The 13,449-nt window shown below is 49.6% G+C and overlaps 1 protein-coding gene across 1 annotated transcript in view; it reads left to right on the forward strand.

Moving 5' to 3' along the window:
* UBE2F (ubiquitin conjugating enzyme E2 F (putative)) overlaps positions 1-13,449 on the forward strand; it is a 61,945-nt gene that overhangs the window by 22,260 nt on the left and 26,236 nt on the right. Inside the window, exons 3-6 of the mRNA XM_078782029.1 lie at positions 170-202; positions 9,493-9,558; positions 12,339-12,406; positions 12,580-12,650. Of these exons, the coding sequence (XP_078638155.1) occupies positions 170-202; positions 9,493-9,558; positions 12,339-12,406; positions 12,580-12,650 (238 nt within the window). The remainder of the gene's footprint in view (positions 1-169; positions 203-9,492; positions 9,559-12,338; positions 12,407-12,579; positions 12,651-13,449) is intronic.

Raw genomic sequence — 13,449 nt, forward strand, 5'->3', positions numbered from 1 at the left:
AAAGTAAAGTTTGCCTAATTGTTCTTGTTAAAATGAGTTTTATTTAATAATAATAATTATATATATATATTTATATATATATATATATATTTATTTATTGTTATTGTTGTTTTGAGTTTATTAATTAATTCTATGAAATAGTTTCATGATGTTTGTTTGTATCTTTCAGAAGTCTCAGAATTGAGTGATAACCTCCTTCCCAGTAAGTATTCCCACATGCCTTGACTTTAATTTGCTGAGCTTTTAAATGTGAATACAATTGGTCATCTGTATGCAGAGTTCAAAATAAGCGCTGGCCCGGGTGCCAAATGCCACGAAAGACTCGGTTTGGCCAGGAAAATTTGGCGCTAGGTGGCCTGTTTGATCACTTATCAAAATCGTCGATGTATTCGGTTGTTACTTGTCATTATGCAATCTCAACCAACTACACTTGCCAAGGGGACTACAGGTCATACAGCAACGGTCGTGGTGACTTAATTTGCTTTCCTCACCAGGAGTTGCGAAGGTCGCTCAATGTAAATTATCTTCGTAAACATTTACCGTGTCTCGATCGCCTCTTCCGCCTTCCGGTGATGCCCGTGGACGAGGGTATCACGAATGACGCTTCGGAATCCTCAATTGTTATACAAGGAAGAGGACTCCGTGTTATTTTCATTTTCACTTTGCCTACGTTGCTTTAGGTTTTAATTGACTGCAAAAAAAATCCGGAGCAATTCCCGTTTTTATCGTCTGTTCCCGCCTTGGAAAGGTGTATATATATCAGCTTGAGCCATCGTTTTACCTTATGGCGTTTTTGGAAAGGTGTATATATATCAGCTTGAGCCATCGTTTTACCTTATGGCGTTTTTGGAAAGGTGTATATATATCAGCTTGAGCCATCGTTTTACCTAATGGCGTTTTTGGAAAGGTGTATATATATCAGCTTGAGCCATCGTTTTACCTTATGGCGTTTTTCTCTGGCCACTTCAAAATGGTACAAGGAAAGAACATCATAATAATTGGCAGGAATAACAAGAATAGCGTGATCCCCCCTGACCGCTCCTGTGAATATATTTTAAATTATTTTGTTATTATAATAACAGTAATCAACCCCCTAATGATTAATCTCACCTGACACGCTGAAACAAACTCGCACAAACAGCCTTATCAGACCTGTGTTGTCACATTATCAATGAGCTTGTCAATCCAGCCGTCCCTTAGTAACCGTTTCCATGGAGCCGAGTGCTAGCTTGAGTGCTTGAGCCACTTGGCGAGCGCTCTACAAGCTGCTTGGTAATGGAACACACCGACTGAATTGTGTATATAATTATAACTGGAGTGAACCCCGCTGTGATCATATTTCGGAAACGAGTGGCGCCATTACCTTCACTTTGGATTACCATATGATGTTCATGTTCAGTGTTATGTTTTGCTTTCGGCTGCAATCACAGGAATTACCACCATTTTGGTGATTGAAAGCGACCAAAAGCATCACTTTTCACACAGTAAGGAAAATTAATTTTATATTAAATATAATTTTGAAATGTTTAACGTTATTGTTATTATTATTTTATATTGTTTGGCTCTCGGTGGTGAAGTTTCAACTCTATAGTGTTTGCCTGATCAGAGTCGCCAATTCGGCTTACATTTATGGTCATGTATTTCATTTATCATGTGAATGTATATTGTTATAATCACCAGTAAAGTGTTTCACAGTGATACTGAGTTAGTGTGTGTGTGTGTGTGTGTGTGTGTGTGTGTGTGTGTGTGTGTTGGTGTATGTGCGTGTGTACATGTGTCTCGTCAGTTATTATATCTCCATATACAGGTTTCAGAAGGTGGAACGGAGCCCTACCAGGACTCAAAAGTATCCGTGTGTGTGTGTGTGTGTGTGTGTGTGTGTGTGTGTGTGTGTGTGTGTGTGTGCGCGCGCGTGCATGTCGTTGGTTTTTAACTCCATATGCGCGTTTCTTATTGCTTTTTCTTCTTTATTTCTTCATGCTTAAAAGAAAGACTTGATCACAGCGGAAATTGTTTCTGGATGATTAGCAACATGTAGTTTAACCTTGGTTAGGTGTGAAAACAAGCGAAGGTGTGAAAACATTTTGTTACCTAGGAGACATGCTGAATGGAGAAGGTGGATCAGACTCGGCAACGGTTGCTTGAGTGAGATGTGCATGGAAGAAGTTTCGGGAACTGAGTGGCGTGCTGATGATGAGGGGAGTGTCGTTGAAGGTGAAGGGAAAGGTGTATGCTGCATGTGTGAGAAGTGTTATGATTTATGGGAGCGAGACATGGGTAATGAACGTAGAGCAGCAACGAAGGCTGGAAAGGGTGGAAATGCGAATGGTTCGGTGGATGTGCGGAGTATCGTTGAGAGAGAGGAAGACAAATGATGAATTGCGAAAGATGATGGGAATAGAGCCTGTGATTGATGCTGTGAAGAGGAACAGGTTGAGATGGTTTGGTCATGTGTTGAGGAAGGATGAAAGTGACTGGTTGAGAAGAGTGATGGAAATGAATGTAGAAGGAAGTAGAGGTCGGGGAAGACCGAGAAAGACTTGGCTAAAGATGGTGGAAGAAGAAATGCGGGCAAGGGGGTTAACAAGGAGAGATGCAGAAAATAGGGCAAAATGGAGAAGATTGTCATGGGGACCGCAAGGCTAACCCCCGGTCTAGCAGGGAAAATGGCCTTAAAATGCCTGTTGTTGTTGTTGTTGTTGTTGTAGTTTAACCTTGGTTATCATGCATTCATCACATCGTTAGCCGCATGCTCGACACGCAAATTCACACTATTAAAAAAACTGTTCTTTACATCAAATTTTGAACCAATATTTTTTGAAACTGAATGTTCATCAAATAAAAAGACTCATGTTTTACAGTGACATGTGTTTTAGAGTAGTATTTTCGAGATTTCATGACTACAATTATCTCATAAATAGCTGAAAGTTGTGCAGAGTTAACAATTGTTTTTGAAAACGCAATAAATGTGTTAATATGTGAAGAGATTTCTCTTCAGCAAACATTAAAATTGTCCTCATATTATTTGCTATAAGTTAGTAGGTACATGATTGAATAGCTGACGGGAGTGTTCTGTGATTACGAGTTGCGAGGTTGCTGGTATGAAAAGCACTGAAATTTGATCTGTAGGTGTCGTGAGAAATGGTAATTTAAACGTGAATACTGATTTTTATGAAGTTTGATTCACCAGCAAATAATATACGGTCGGGCTACCAAAAATGCTGGCGGGCCACCCAAAAGAAAATCTGTTTGGGGGCCCGGCGGACCACAAAAAAAAAACAATTAAGCGTGACCCCTGTTGATGTTGTGTGTTGTATGTGTAATGTTGATGTAGGAAACATGTCTCATGGTTGTATGTCCAAGCAGGAAAGACCTATTTGGTCATACAGTGACCAGATTTGGCACAGCCTTTATTGTGATTACAGACAAAGTTCAAGGTTGGTTGATAATACATTATTCCAGGTCAAACATGCACTTGAAACCAGATGATGTGGTCCGCTCCCTCCTCCCTACCATGAATTATATAAGTGTATCAATTGTGACATATTCACCCTGCGCTCGCGAAGCGAAAAGCAAGGTTAGGGGTTCGGGTGCGTATGTGTGGCCTGCATGTCTGCATTTTAAAAATTCAGTTTCTTCGCAACCGTTTGTCCGATTGACACAAAATTTTACGATAGGAGCACCTCCACTTGTATAATTATTTTTTCCCCTAATTATGATGTCATCGGTCACGTGGTATGGGCGCCATCTTGGAAAAACCTCACACCTCTATATTTCCAAAACCGCTCCATGGGAAAAAATTGAAACATGCCTCATTGTCAAGTTCTCCCCATGGGTAATAAGATACGCTAATGATGATGTCATCAATGCCTTTCTTATGACGTTGTAAATTGACAAGTGCAATGCTTGATCCGATCAATATTAAAAAAAAATTCTCTGCAACTGTTGGTCTGATTGACACGAAATTTTCACCATAAGAGCACCTCCTGTAGGATATTTTAATGATAATTATGACATCATAGAACACCTGGTACAGGTGCCATCTTGGAAAAACCGAAAAATGTTGCACCTCTATATCTCCGAAACCGCTCCATGGGGAAAAATTTAACGTCCCTCATTGTAAAGAACTCCATATGGGGAATAGGTGTTGTTAATGATGACGGCATTGGTGCCATAATTATGACATTGTAGCGGCTACCGCTGGGTTTTCACAATCGCCTTGCACCTATCAAGGACGCGGAGCGATCATCATGCCGGGCTCGTCCAGGACGCCCGGGCAGGCCCGCGCTCAACTTGCCAGGCCTCGGTCGGGACGCCCGGGCATGCCCCCTCTCGCCTTTCCTGGGCAAACGCTCCGGGATAATATGTATATATATTGCTGCCCGATAAACGGGCTTTTCAGAGTGCCTGAGTGTTTGGTTTGATTAAAGCAACTCGGATGAATTCCAGCTTTTTGTCGCGTCCATTCTTCCGATCGACGTGGGAGCCCCAGCTCCTTCATTGGTGACCTACCGACATGGACACGGCAGTCGCCCTTAAACTGCCTACCTTCTGGGAGGCTCACGCGGCGGTTTGGTTCGCACAGGCGGATTCCCTGTTCGCCCTGCGAGGCATCACGGCCGACGACACCCGCTTCCACCATGTGGTAGCAGCGCTCGGTTCGGCCACCGCGGCGCCGCGGCGCAGCCCTGAGCCTCCTCGAGAGCCCGCCAGCCGCTGACAAATACGGCGCGATTAAGAAGCTTCTCCTCGACGCTTTCGCCCTCCCATCGGCGGAACGCGCACGGCGCCTGCTCGACCTGCCCGAGCTCGGCGACACGCGCCCTTCCGAGCGAATGGACTGCATGCTTTCACTGCTCGGCGAGCACTCTCCGGCATTCCTGTTCCGGGAGCTGTTCCTCCGTCAGCTGCCTAACCCGGTACGCCTCGCCCTGGCAAGCACGACGATCACAGATCCCCGGGCCCTTGCCAGAGAAGCCGACAAGATCTCCGCCGCAGGACAGCGCATCGCAGCGGCGACATGGGACCCACCGCCGTCCGACGCAACACCCATGGCGCCCGAGCACCCGGCACGGTCGACGACCGAACTGCCGACGCAATTGGCGGCCGCTACACCGAGCCGACCACCTCCAGCACGACGACCGGGGCCTCCACCTGACCAAGCGTGGTGTTACTATCATGCCAGGTTCGGACAGAAGGCCCGGACATGCCGACCCCCGTGCACCTTCGGCAGGCCGGGAAACGGCCGGGCTGGCGTTCATTACCAGCCATGAGCGCCGGCCACACGGGCAACTTACTGTTCATCACGGATAAAGCGTCCGGACGGCGCTTCCTGTGCGACACCGGCGCCCAACTGAGCGTCATACCCGCCTCTGACCAGGACAGGCAATCCGCGGTTTGCGGCCCCTCCTTGGTTGCGGCCAACGGATCGACCATCCGCACCTTCGGCCCGCGCAACGTCACCCTCTGCTTCGGCGGCCAACGCTTTGCTTGGACGTTTGTAACCGCAAACGTGCCCATGGCTCTGCTAGGCGCCGACTTCCTCTGCGCACACGGACTGCTGGTGGACGTCCAACGGCGTCGTTTAATCAACGCCGAAACCTTCAGCTCCCTGGTATGCACATTGAGCAGCTCCGCGCCGACCGAGCTGGCATGCGCCGTCCCGGCGGCGAACGAGTTTGCTCGCCTGCTCACGGAGTTCCCGGCCCTCACGCGGCCGACGTTTTCGGCCGTCGCAGTACGGCATGGGATCGAGCACCACATACCAACCACGGGCCCGCCGGTCTACGCCAGGGCCCGCCGCCTCGACCCAGCCAAGCTCGCCGTGGCGAAGGCCGAATTCGACGCGTTGGAGCACCTCGGCATCGTGCGGCGCTCCGATAGCGCGTGGGCCTCACCACTGCACATCGTGCCAAAGCCGGGGGGTGGATGGCGCCCGTGTGGCGACTACCGCCGTCTCAATGACGCTACCACCCCCGACAGGTACCCGATCCCGCATATCCAAGACTTCTCCGCCCGTCTGGCGGGACGGGTCATTTTTTCGAAAATTGATCTCATACGGGGATATCACCAGGTACGTGTCAGGGCGGCCGACGTCCCTAAAACGGCAGTCATCACGCCGTTCGGCTTATTCGAATTCTTGCGGATGCCGTTTGGTCTCAAGAACGCGGCTCAGGCGTTCCAGCGCTTGATGGACGGCGTGCTGCGTGACCTGCCGTTCCTTTTCGTTTACCTGGACGACAACCTCGTCGCCAGCACGTCCCGGGCCGAGCACCTCCTCCAACTCCGAACACTGTTCGGGCGCCTCAGCGAGCACGGCCTCATCGTCAACCCGGCCAAATGCCACTTCGGCACGACGGCCGTTGATTTTTTGGGCCACCACATCACCAAGAACGGGGCCGTGCCGCTGCCAACCAAGGTCGAGGCCATCACCACGTTCCCACGTCCCCGCACCATAAAGGCCCTGCAGGAATTCCTGGGAATGGTGAATTTTTATCACCGCTTCGTGCCCCGCGCTGCTCAACTCATGCGGCCCCTCTACGAAGCCCTCCGGGGCAAGCCGGCCAAGCACGACCTCGCCTGGTCCGCAGCAATGGATGCGGCCTTCCAAAGCTCAAAGCGGGCCCTCACCGACGCAACACTGCTCGCTCACCCGGTGCTCAACGCTCCCATCGCCCTCACCACGGATGCCTCCGACTACGCGGTGGGCGCCGTACATGAGCAATGGGTGAACGGGGTTTGGCAGCCACTCGCTTTTTTCAGCCGGCAGCTCCGGCCGAACGAGCTCAAATACAGCACGTTTGACCGGGAGCTCCTCGGTCTACACCTGGCCGTCCGCCATTTCCGCCACCTCCTGGAGGGCCGACCTTTCACGGCGTTCGTCGACCACAAGCCGTTGGTTTACGCCATGGCCAAGGTCATGGAGCCGTGGTCGGCCCGCCAACAGCGCCACCTCTCCGCCGTGTCGGAGTTTACCACGGACATCCGGCACGTCGCCGGCAAAAACAACGCCGTGGCCGACTGTCTTTCCCGGGCCAGCGCGAACGCGGTCCACCTGGGCGTGGACTTTGCGCTTATGGCGGCGGACCAAACCACCGACACCACGGTGCAAGCCCTCCGGGCGGCGGACACGGGCCTCCGCCTGGCCGACATCCCCTTCGCGGACACTGTCCTGCTCTGCGACGTCTCCCAAGGCCAGCCTCGCCCCATCGTGCCCGTCACCTGGCAACGCCGCATCTTCGCCTCCCTCCACGGCCTTTCCCACCCGGGCCGGAAAGCTTCCCAGAAGCTGGTGTCAGCGCGATTCGTCTGGCACGGCCTTTGTCGGGACGTCCGCGATTGGACCAGCACCTGCACGGCCTGCCAACGGGCCAAGGTCCACCGACACACCCAGGCCCCGCTGGCACCTTTCACCGTGCCCGAACGACGTTTCGACCACGTCAACGTGGATCTGGTGGGCCCCCTCCCCCCGTCATGGGGGTTCACACACCTGCTCACCATGGTGGACAGGACCACCAGGTGGCCGGAGGCCGTTCCCCTCGTCGCCACCACCATCGCCGACGTGGCGCAGGCTTTCATCGCCACCTGGGTCGCCCGCTTCGGCGCACCGGCGGACATCTCGTCAGACCGCGGACCACAGTTCACCTCCGAGCTGTGGGGCGCGGTCGCCCGCAACCTGGGGGTCAAGCTCCACCGTACTACGGCCTACCACCCCCAAGCAAATGGGTTGTGCGAGCGATTCCACCGCTCCATGAAGGCCGCGCTCATGGCCGGCCTTCAAGACGGCGGTTGGGCCGACCGGCTGCCGTGGGTCCTTTTGGGCCTCCGCACGGCCCCCAAGGAGGACCTCCAGGCAGCCACCGCCGAGCTTGTCTATGGCCAGGCGCTACGCGTCCCGGGCGAATTCGTGCCCGACGCTACCAGTCCCTGGTCCGCAGCTCACCAGCGCTCGGACCTCCAGGAGGCCGCCTGACGGTTTGCCCCCGTGCCAACATCCCACCACGGTGACCCCCAGTCCTACGTCCCCCCAGCACTTCGCACAGCGGAGTATGTTTTTGTGCGTCACGACGCACATCGGGGGCCACTCCGGCCGCCGTACGACGGGCCCTTCCGGGTGCTGCGACGGGACGACAAGTCGTTCGTCATCGACATCGGCGGCAGGTCGGACCGGATTGCGGTGGACCGCCTCAAGCCGGCGCACGTGGACGTCGACCACCCACCACGGGTGGCCCTTCCGCCGCGGCGAGGCCGCCCCCCGTCCACGGTGCCCCCCACTCGACCGCCCACCACCACACCGGACCCCCTCCCACGACCCGCCAGGGGTCGCTTCGGCCGGGTCATCAGGACCCCCCTCAAATTGACCCTGCCGCTGCAAGTCGATTCTGGGGGGACGTGTGTAGCGGCTACCGCTGGGTTTTCACAATCGCCTTGCACCTATCAAGGACGCGGAGCGATCACCATGCCGGGCTCGTCCAGGACGCCCGGGCAGGCCCGCGCTCAACTTGCCAGGCCTCGGTCGGGACGCCCGGGCATGCCAGGCTCGCCCTCAACTTGCCAGGCCGCAGCCAGGACGCTGGGCCACGCCCCCTCTCGCCTTTCCTGGGCAAACGCTCCGGGATAATATGTATATATATTGCTGCCCGATAAACGGGCTTTTCAGAGTGCCTGAGTGTTTGGTTTGATTAAAGCAACTCGGATGAATTCCAGCTTTTTGTCGCGTCCATTCTTCCGATCGACGTGGGAGCCCCAGCTCCTTCAACATCATAATTTGACAGAGACAATGCTCAGTCTGATCAGTTTGAAATTTCTTGAGCATGATCTATACAACAATTATATTAGAGAATATAAATGTATGTCATCGCTCACGTGGTCTGGCAGCCATATTGGATTAAAGAAACCCTTCAAAAACAGAAGAGTTGGCTCGCACTAAGTTGACCACAGGGAAAGTATTGTATGAATACCATCTAGTTATTTGTGTTTTTTAAATGGCCCATAGGGCACCCATCAGATCCATTTAATCGTGCCGTGGAGCATGCTCATTGACTGACATTGAGGAAAATTGTCATTTATGGACAGGTGGTGCAAAGGGGGAGGTTCCAGAATGTAGGGGGGTTGGAGGGTGGGAGACGGAGCATCAACACAGACACTTGGGCAGGGACACAAGAGTTTTCTAAACATGTGCTCGGCATGTTTTACCATTAAGGGGATTATGCCGCACTTGCTCTAACACATTATGAAGTACTTAACTTTTCAAGTCTATTCCACATTTAACCGCTAGACCAGATCCGCAGCAATATATATATATATATATATATATATATATTGTGTGTGTGTGTGTCTGTTTTTTTTTACCTATGTAGTAATATATTGCATTGAGTGGCCTGTTAAGAAGAAAGTGAGATGGCCAGTTGTATGTAGGGAAAATGTATTTTTTATAGATGTGGAAAGGGATAAGGTTGGCCTGTCATTGAAACTAAAGATTGTGTTTTTCAGGCACTTGTAAGATAAACTTCCCAGACATAAACGAGCTGCACTTTTTTTGCCTCATGGTGACTCCCGGTAACTTCTTACCTTATTTGTGTTCATTCTCAGATGCATTCTTGTTTTTAATTTCACTTCATTACTCCTTTCTTTGTATTAATGTTTTGTTTATACCTTTCTTTTTCTATCCCAAACTACTGTATTTTTCGTCGTACAAGTTGATACCTTTTTTTCTGGAAGTCTGGGCCTCGACTTGTACTCAGAATCGACTTATCTATGGTTTAAGACATTGAATTACACAAGTGGATCGTGCGATATTTTCTAAAATAAATTGTATGATTGTTAATTTAAAACACTACAGAAATCATTGCATGAAACGTTTGCCGATTGGATGAGCAATTAAACATTGATCTGCTCACTGATGCATACAAAACTAGATCGGCAATCAGCAGAGAGCATACCTCCGCCAGGTGAACAGTTTATGTTTTGTAACCCAGAATAGACCAGAAAATCACAATACAGAATCGCATTTAATCCAAATCATCCGTCCACAACTTTTTGAGATATCCTGCTTTGTATCGTTTTTGGCCCTATCTCCCAATGGCGAAGAATCACTTTAAAAATTATTCTAGCTGGATCGGGATCAGTATCTTCACCAATATTGAATCGATTCTTCCTTGTCACACACACAACCTCTCCACCAAGTTTCGTCCAAATCCATCCAGAGCTTTTTGAGATATCCTGCTATATGTTGGTTTTAGCCCTTTCTCCCAATGGTGAAGAATCACTTAAAAAATTCTAGTAGCCAGATCCGAATGTGTATATTCACCAAAATCTAATCATTTCGTCCTCGTCACATACGTAGTACACTACCTTTCTGCCAAATTTCGTCCGAATCCGTCCACAACTTTTTGAGATATCTTGTTCACAAACAAATGGACAAACTGACAGACAGACAAACAGACAGGGGTGAAAACATAACCTCCATACACCTTTGGTGGCAGAGGTAATTATCAAATCAATAACGAGCATGCACTCACTAATTACGTTTGATCCATCCCTCTCAATCCTAATTGTACTCATCCATCCTTACTGTGTCATCTCAAAATGCCTCCCGTAAAGTCACACAAGTCATGCACGGCAGCTTTGGAGTTGTTGGTTGTTACGTTTGCTGAGGAAAATGGTGGAAATACGGCTGCGCACGGAAAATAGTGCCAGCGGGAAATGTGGCTTGTTGTTAAATACTGTACCTCTATATAACAAACATGTTAAAAAACCATTTACATTCTTAATTCATCCAAAAGGTCATCCCACAAAGTAGATCAAATAATATGTACAAAACAGGTGCTCATTAATATTGTTGCGGATCTCCCGAAGCCCGTTCCCATTACAAAGGGGGGTTTAAACCCCTTTTCCCCCCTGGGTCTTCGTGTCCACGAGGCCGAATCGCCACTTCCGGAACAAGCGTGAAAAAGGGTATCAGGTCAACGTCGCACGTACCTTTAACCCACGCTGCCACGAAAGCGGGGACCGAACCTCGCACAAGCCACGCTTAATCAAGTACGCCTGAGCGGTATGTGTATCACGTGACTCATGCCGTTACTTTTATGGAACCCGATTCGAGTGGTTCTAGTCGTACCATGTGAGGCCAATCAATGGAAGGGACAGGAACGGTCAAATAAAAGGAATAACACAATTTATTATTATTTACAATGATTCGCAGAGACACAGAGCAGAAGCTTAATCAATCCTAACTTATCCCCAGACACAGGGCCCACTCACGCACACGGGGAGAAGAAGAGAAGAAGTTCGCGCGCCAAACACGCTTTGCCGTCGGTCGCTCCGGGGCAGCTCGCCCGGCGTGGCTCTCTGGCGGTCACGGCACGTATGCAGGAGAAGGCAGGCAGGAGGAAATCGCGCGTCTGTGGCCCGGCACGGGTCGTCCTCTCGAGCGCGCGATTAATACAGCACAGAGCGCAGGGCACGGGGCAAGTTCCTGTACAATCTCGATCACTGGCAATTCAATGCACTCGTTTTGCGGCGTGTTCTCGTGCATTCTCAAGCTCAACTCAACTCCACTCACTCTCACAGGGGCTCCGACTCAACTGAACTGACGCGCAACTCTCTTGAACTCAACTCTTGACTCGAACTTGGACTCATCTGAAGTGGGGGGGCTCGGAGCAGGGCTTTATGGCTCTGCCCCGGCCTTACTCGAATGTTCCAAGCCCCACCTCTCATCGTCGTGGTTAGCCACTCCCCTCGAGCCCTGATTTGTGGCTCGTTGCTTACCGGCCACTCCCTCCTGCAGCGCCTCCCTTCGGCCTCGCCAGACTTGTTCAGGCCTGCCACGTGGCATGCTATCGCCAAAAGACCGCCCTACTCATGGGCCTGCTCAACGCAAAACTAACACAGGACAGGACTACGCTTACATTCACTAAGAAATAACTGAACTATCGCAAGGCTTCATGTTGTGGTGCGTCTACCTACGAGGGGGAATTATCCTTTATTCCAAAACCACAACAATATTCATGACCCTGGAAGTACAGCAGGCAGCGATGCATTGTGGGTGTCATGGAGGAACTAACACCTCTGTTGTTCTGACCGACTGACCGTTTTGCTAACTTACCATAGTTGATTTTGCTTCGTCCTAGACTGAAAATCGACTTATCTATGAATGTCAAAGGAAAGAAAAATTGGAAAATTAGCCAATTAGACTTGTACGCCAAAAAATACGGTACTGTTTGTTCTTTTCATCTATCCTTTTACCACAACTTTACTTAAATCCTTGCATTGCATTTCAGATTACGTGCTGTCCAGGTGTATATCTAACTGCCATATCTGTTTTTTTTTTCTTATAGAGGAGGGTTATTACCTGGGAGGCAAGTTTAACTTTGAAGTTCATGTTCCAGAGTCATACAATATGGAGGTATGTGCTCAGTATCTGAAGCATGTAATCTGGAATAAGATGTTGAAAGTTGCTCCAATTCTGTTGAGACTGTGTGTACGAGTAACACTTCATTCAGCTTGCTTTGAAACAAATCAGTATGCTTCTGTATGACATTCTGCACCCTGTCCATCTCTCGCATGCGTTCTCCGTAGCCACCAAAGGTGAAGTGTTTGACACGAATTTGGCATCCAAACATTGCGGAGACGGGTGAGATCTGCCTGAGGTGAAGAAATATAGCTCTCACCTTTCTTTGTACACTACATATGTGTCCGTCAAACCTTCCATTCACCTTGGCCTGATGTATCATCTGGCTGTGCACTGTCTTGACATCCATTAGCTGTGGCATAACAAAACTGTTTTACAACCTTCTGGCAACACCCATGTCTTGTTGTTACGTAATATGTAGATGGCCCCGAAAGAAAATCGAATCCATTAACAAAAGCTGATCTGAACTATACCACCATGTCCAACAAAATTGCTGAGGTGATTGATATGAGACCTAAAGTTTTTCTCAAAGGTGTTGGTTGCTGGTATTTTTTTAGGCTTAACTGAGATATTTTGTCACCTTAGCATTTAAATATGATCAAGGCTAGCACACATTATTGTCTTAACCACTAAGATAAGATTGAAATAACTTCAGACATGCCAGACCTGCCTACCTCTGTGAAAATGGCGTATTTTGTTGAAAAACTTTGCTAATGCATGATCTTCAGGAATCTATTGTACATCAATCTTTGAAAATTGCACACGATAAAACTATCGTATACGTACTAATGATAATAATAAAAAAAGGGGGGCTGACAGGATGGCCTAGAGGCACGTATACATGCCCCTAAATTGTCTAGCCTGGTTTTGAATCCTGACTTAGCTATAAACTGTTTTATAGGTAGGGTGATTCATCAATCTGTGTGCCGTCCCTCAGGTGGACGTTAAACCGGGTGTCTCATCTGCCAGTATTGGTTGGTGGACGTTAAAGATCCCATGGTGCCCTTCGCGAAGAGTAGGCGCGCTATTTCCAGCAC

Source organism: Myxine glutinosa, chromosome 7 (assembly GCF_964187855.1).
Source record: "Myxine glutinosa chromosome 7, kmMyxGlut1.1, whole genome shotgun sequence".
NCBI classification, from domain to species: domain Eukaryota; kingdom Metazoa; phylum Chordata; class Myxini; order Myxiniformes; family Myxinidae; genus Myxine; species Myxine glutinosa.